General features: G+C 48.3%; 1 protein-coding gene across 1 annotated transcript in view; it reads right to left on the reverse strand.

Annotated features, from left to right (window-relative positions):
- PGR (progesterone receptor) overlaps positions 1-1,892 on the reverse strand; it is a 60,589-nt gene extending 58,697 nt beyond the window's left edge. Inside the window, exons 1-2 of the mRNA XM_045297733.1 lie at positions 335-1,892; positions 8-240 (exon numbers count right to left, since the gene is read on the reverse strand). Of these exons, the coding sequence (XP_045153668.1) occupies positions 8-240; positions 335-1,294 (1,193 nt within the window). The 5' untranslated portion in view covers positions 1,295-1,892. The remainder of the gene's footprint in view (positions 1-7; positions 241-334) is intronic.
- Between the last annotated feature and the right edge of the window lie 4,995 nt (positions 1,893-6,887).

Here is a 6,887-nt window from a genome sequence, read left to right on the forward strand (position 1 = left end):
GGGGCGCGGGGGGCGCGCGGCGGCCTCGGCGCCTTCCTCCTCCTCCTTGATCTTCAGGGCCAGGGGCTGGATGTCGCCGTAGAGCGGGAACGCGTCCTCCTTGGGCTCGCCGTCGGGCGGGTACGCGCAGTCGGGGAAGTCGCCGCCCGGGCCGGGGGTGGACGAGGCGGAGGGCGAGCCCCGCGGCGGCGCGGTGAAGGCGCTGGGGGCCGCGGCCCCGCCGTCGTAGCTCTCGGCGCCCTCCAGGAGCTGCCGGGTGCGCGCCGCCAGGAAGGCCCCGCGGCGGCGCGGCGAAGGCGCTGGGGGCCGCGGCCCCGCCGTCGTAGCTCTCGGCGCCCTCCAGGAGCTGCCGGGTGCGCGCCGCCAGGAAGGCCGGGTTGATGGGCAGCAGGGGCACGTGGATGAAGTCCATGCGCGAGGAGGCCAGCGGGGAGCGCACGGGCGCATCCTGCTCCCCCCGGGGCGCCGCCGGGAAGCGGGGATCTTCCTTGGGGACCAGGGCGACGCCTCCTGCCGCCACCCCGGGCACGCTGACCGCCGCTCCTCCTCCTCCTCCTCCGGCCACCGCGCTTCCCAGAAACCGGGGTTTGCCCTTCAGCAGGGGGCTCGCCGAGCCCTCGGCCTCCGGGCCGCTCTCCTCCTCCCCCTCCACCGCCAGAGGCTGCGGCGCTGGCTTGACTGGGGTCCCGGACCACGCAGGGGCCCCGGGCGTTTGGGGCAACAGCTGGCGGGACGGCGAGAGCCCCCGGTGCATCACTTTGTGGGCTGCAGCCGCTCCGGCGACGTCGCCTACCTTGCCGCCTCCTGGGCGACTCATGAGTGGAGACGAAGTCCCCTGGATGGCTGGGGCGCCCCGGGGATCTTCGGGAAGCTCGGGGCCAAAGAGACCCCAAGGGCTGGCCGCCTCGCAGGAGGGAGGGCTGGCGTGACTGTGGCCGGGACCCGACGTTGCCAGCAACGTGTCCAAAACACTGTCCAGCAGGCCACTGTCCTTTTCTGGGGGCCCGGAGCTACCGCCGCCGGCGCTCCTGGAGGCTTCAGCCCCGGAATATTCGCCCTCCACGTCCGCGAGCGACTGCGGGTCGGGCGTCTTTGCGTCCTGGTGCTCCCGCCCCGGGCCCGGCCGAGGGAAGAGCAGCCGGTCCAGGGAGATGGGCGGGTCGGCCGAGGACTGACTCCCGTGGAAGGGGCCCCCGTCGGAGCGACCCAGCAAGGGAGATCCGACCTGGGTTGGGGAGGGCACGCCGCCTGCCACGTGGGGAGCCCGAAGATCCTTTGCCTTCAACTCAGTCATGGTGACTTGGTCGCCCCTTTTCTCCTCCTCCTCCCCCCGTCTTTACGGAGGCGGGAAAGGGGAAGGAGGAGGGGGCTTGGGAATATAGGCACACGGGGAGGAGAAGATGGGAGTTGAGTTTGGCTGGCCCCAGGGATCTCCACCTCCCGGGTCTCAAGGGGGCGGCGCTGGTCAGCGCCCGTGCTTGCTTTCCATCCCGTTGGCAGAAGGAGGTGGCAGTGGTTCTGCAGAGAGGGGAGCGGTCAAGTTCTCGCGGTCTCGCTAGGAGAGTTCTCCAAAAGTTCTCAGGCTCCGGTCGCTCCCGGCAGGGAGACGCAGAGTACTCACGGGTCCGCAGGAAACACGCCCGAGTCGCCCGATTCCTCTACTGGCTCCAAACGCGTGCAAAGGGTGCACCTCCCATTGCGTCTCTCAGTCTCAGGTCCTTCCTGGGGGAACTCCCGCGACCTCTCTGTACAGGCTGGTGGGAGAAACCGCAGCTCTGCCACCTTCGTCTCTTGTACCGCTCACAGTGCTTGGCAATCCCGGAGGACGAGCCTCCTTTGGTTGAAGAATCCCCCCAAATGCCAAGTGAGGCTACTTGTGTTCATTGAGAGTGCTACCCTCAAAGCAGAGTCCTAGCATGCTAGATACTACAGGGCTCAATTCGAGTAGTGACAGCCAACCGGAGGTTGGCCCCACAGCTTTCTAACAACGCCGCCTCCCTCGCAGGGAGGCCCCGCCTTAGGCCCCTCCCCGCCCCGATGATTACAGATCTGTCTGCAACTCTGCCACCGGGAGTCTCTTCTGGATTCTACTCCCGAGTAGCAGGTGCTTTGGGATGGCTGGGTTTGGGACGGCTAATTAACAAGTATGCCCTATCTCACTGAAAGAGCGAATGAACTCATGTCAGGTGTCGAATTTGGTGACCTTTTCGGGAGTTCAATTTTGTAAAGATTTAACGCAGAGGAAGCCGTTAGGCTATGTTATCTTTTAGAATAAATGTGTCGAGGACAATCCTAAACACTAAAAGAGAGCTTCTTCCTTTAGACTTCCATAAACGTGAGTGCTTTCAAACTTCTCCTGCTATAGCCTACACGCCGTATTCCCATTGGTAGCAGTGGAATTCGGGTTTGAAAGCTAATTGATAAGAAATCTGGGTGTCCTATGCCATATTTCGTTTTGTCATAAGGACTGCCTTCCAATTTTATTAAATAGCACTTTAAGGAAAGTTTACTTTAGTTCCAGTTTGCACCATAGTGTTACGTCATGAAAACAAACTCTCTGCCATCCAGTGAATTCTGACTCATAACTCACTACACCTGGCCTCCTTTTAAGATCCTCAATAGAGATGTTAAATAGCATTTTCTCCTCCTACGCCCAATTATTATCAAAAAATAAATGATCGCTGAGCTTTAAAAACAAATCTCCACTCTATTCAGGAGAATCCAGTACAAAGAGGGGAGTGTATTACAATATGTATTTTATAAACAGTCATAAATTTGCAATCTCTGTACTGAACCCAAGGTTATTAAATATACTGTTATTATTTCAATATATACCCTGTTCAAAACAGAAGGAATCATTTGGGTAGTTCCTTATCAACCTCTGTCACCTAGTCGATTCTGACTCACAGTGTGACTAAATTTTGATGGAAGCAGATGACCCCTTCTTTCTCCCACAGCTGGAGGATTTTAAACTGATGACCTTGGAGTTAGCAATTCAATGCTTACTCAACACCATCACCGATCTCCTTTCCATTCAAAACTCACTGCCAGTGAGTTGATGTCTCGGCTCATGGTGACCCTGTTGGACAGGGTAGAACTGCCCCTGTGGGTTTCTGAGACTGTAGCTCTCTGCGGGAATAGAAAGCCTCATGCTTCTCCTGAGAAGAGGCTGGTGGTTTCAACCTGCTCACCTTGAGCCTAGCAGTTCAACACATAACCACTATACCACCAGGGCTCATAGGCTTAAACTCTTATCCATGTCGATGTCTTACAGGCTGAACTCTACAAAGGATACAGTAGACGCCTACAAGACTCCTGGAATGATGGAGTCGATAGAGGTGAGATACTGGATGTCCAAGTCATCTGGGAGTGAGAAAACACATGTTTATAATTTCTTGCCACTGGATTTTGCAAGTAAATATCTAATAATTCGCTTGCTCTGACTAATTTTAATATGTAGAAGTTAGACAGGAGAAGAAGGATGAAGGGAATTCCAGGAAGCAGATTGTTTTCAGATTGAATTGTGTTATATTTTGATACTGATCTCTGTGCCAGGGAATGATACCGCTTTGGTGAAGTTCACTTTTTCTTTTCAGATATTATCACTTAAGACAAAGAAGTCAGAGGGGAGAATTGTGGGCCCTAATTCCAATCTCTTCTGAGTGAAGTCCTATAAAAGAGAAGGACGGACACTGAAGCAGAGTGAAACATAGGGATTGCACAGGTGCTATGTGATCACAGAGGCAGATGCATCTAGAAGCGGCAAAGGAACATGAAGGTTTGCCAACAGGCACCAGAAACTAAGAGAGAAGCAAGGGAGAGTTTGATTGCACATTACTTCGCAAGAATTAGCGTTGCTGGTATCCTGATTTGTACTTTCAGCCCCCATGAATATGAGAAAACATATTTCTTTGTTTTAAAGCGACCCACTTTCAGCATTTTGTTATGGCAGTCCCAGGAAACCGAGGCTCGGGTATAATATATTCTTAGGGCACCAAAGACATGAAGATGCTTTTAAAAAATTATGGGAAAATGTTTTGAACCTCTCTTGTACTGAGAGAATTTCAAGCAGGTCATTATAGATAGAGCATGAAGGGAAATGAGGCCAGAAAGAGTGAATTAACTTATTTTTATTAGTATTACCATTATTTCTTTAAGACCTTCCTATTTCCATCTCTCTTAAAACATGTAGCATGTTCCATTGGGATATAATTCACACAGCATATGTTGGTGGTGGTACCATTGAGTTGGTTCCAACACATAGTGACCTTATGCATACCAGAACAAAGCACTGCCTGCTCCTGAGCCATCCACACAATTGTTCCTATGCTTGAGCCCATTCTTGCGGCCACAGTGTCAGTCTGTCTCCCAGAGGGCCTCCTCTATTTCGTAGCCCCTCTATTTCACCAAGCACAACGTCTTTCTCCTGGGACTGGTCTCTCCCAACAATAGATCCAAAGTGTGTAAGATGAAATCTCCACCCTTGCCTCTAAGCAGAGCCCTGGCCGTACTCCTCCCAAGAGAGATTTGTTTGTTCTTTTGACAATCCAGGGTGCTGACAATATTCTCCAACAGCACCACAATTCAAATGCACCAATTCCTCTTTGGTCTTTATTATTCAATGTTCAACTTTCACATGCAGATAAGGCAATTGAAAATACCAAGTTTGGGTCAGGTGCACATTAATCCCCATAGTAACATCCTTGCTTTATGCAATAGTTTTACTTAATGCAACACATCTTTTGATCCCTTGACTGCTGCTTCCATAAACATTATTTGTGGATTCAAGCAAGACCAAATCCTTAACTCCAACCTTTTCTCCATGTATAATGATGTGGCTTATTGGTTCAGTTGTGAGGATTTTGTTCTTCTTCACATTGAGTTGAAAACCATACTGAAGGTTGCAATCCTTGATCTTCATCAGCAAATGCTTCATGTCCTCCTCATTTTCAGCAAGAAGGGTGGTGTTACCTGCATAACACAGGTTGTTAATAAATCTTCCTCCAGTTCTGATACCTCATTCTGCTTCATATAATACAGCTTCTCTGGTTAGTTGCTCAGTATACAAATTTAATAAGTATTATAAGAGGGTACAACCCTGTTACAACCTTTGCTGGTTTTAAACCATGCAATATTTCCCTGTTCTGTTCCCACCATGGCCTTTTGATCTATGTACAAGTTTCGCACAATGAAATGTTCTAGAATTCCTATTTTCAAGGTCATCCATGGTTTGTTACGATGCACACAGTTGAATGCCTTGGCATAGTTAATAAAACACAAGCAAACATCTTTCTGTTATCACTCTGCTTTCAGCAAGATCCATCTGATATCAGTAGTGATATGATTGTGAAAACACTTGTCTGACAGTTTGCCGTACTGTGGTGGTTTGGGTATTGCTGTGATAGTGGAAGCTATGCCACTGGTATTTCAAATGGCAGCGAGTCACCCAGAGTGGAGCTTCCAGATTTAGAACAGATAACCAAGAAGGACTTGAATGCCCACTTTGAAGGAAGAAGCCACTGAAAACCTTATGCCAAGCTTTGAAACACATAAATAAACCATGTAAAGTTTACATACCCGGTGTTTTCTGGTATAGAGTTGTACAACTATCATCATGATCAATTTCAGAAGATTTTAATCACCTCAAATAGAATCTTTATATGTCATTTCCTCTAAGGTCCCTAGATCTGGCGATCACAAATCTACTTTCTGCCTTTATGGAATTTTATTTTTATATAAATGAAATTATACCATAGGTGATCATCTTGATAGGCTTATTTCACTTAAATATGTTTCAAGGCATATCTATGGTATAACACGAATCATACTTCATTATTTTAGGCAAATAATGTTTGTTTGTATGGACAGACCACATTTTATTTATCCATTCATCAGTTAATGGGCACAAAGGTAATTTCTCTTTTTTGACTGTTATAAATAATCCTACTTTGAATATTCATGTACAAGTTTTTGTGTGAATATATATGTGATGGTTCAAATTATGTCCCACCAAAATATGTTTTATAATTCTAATATCTATGCCTGTGGTTATAATCCCATTTGGAAATGGGTTGTCTTTACTGTGTTAATAAAATAGGATTAGTGTAGGCTGTATTTTAGTGGATCTCTTTTGAGATACACGAGAGATTAAACAAACTTCAGGGATTGGGGAGAATGTAGAAGCCACTTGAAGACCACCCAGGAACAGCAACTAAGAAGAGACAAGGGGCATCCTCCAGAGCCAACACAGGGCTCTCTGAATTCAGACTTCTAGCCTTCCCATCTTGGAGAGTCCTGGTGGTGGGGTGGGTTACTCATTGGGCTGCTAACCTCAAGGTCAGCAGTTTGAAACCAGCAACTGCTCCAAGGGAGAAAAATGAGTCTTTTTATTCTCATGAAGTGTTGTGGTCTTGGAAACCCACAGGGTCACTATGAGTAGGAAGCAATTTGAAGACAGTGAGAAACTGCGAGAGAGATAATTTCTGTTTATTCAAGACAATCGTTGCAGTATTATAAAACTGATGAGATATTTTCATTTCTCTTATATCTATTCCTCAGGGTAGAATTATTGAGTTCTATGTTTACCTTTTGAGGTGATTCCAACACTGTTTTCCAAAGGGGCTGTACATTTTATGTTTCTACAGTGTATGAGGTTCCAACCTTTCCTCTATTTACTAATATCTGAATTTTTTATGACACTTATCCTAATGCATACAAAATATGAAAAAGTTCTTTGAACTCTCATGGAGGAAAATTCCTTAAGATATGAAGATTTCCCCTCATGTATTTTGGATGCATTAACAGGAGGACCAGTCCCTGGAGAAAGGTGTCATGCTTGGTAAATTAGAAAGTCAGCCAAAAAGGAAGAGGACCTTCACTGAGATGGA

The sequence above is a fragment of the Echinops telfairi genome, unplaced genomic scaffold (genome assembly GCF_000313985.2).
Source record: "Echinops telfairi isolate 266 unplaced genomic scaffold, ASM31398v2 ScPeMD7_7421;HRSCAF=8459, whole genome shotgun sequence".
Classification (NCBI taxonomy): Eukaryota; Metazoa; Chordata; class Mammalia; order Afrosoricida; family Tenrecidae; genus Echinops; species Echinops telfairi.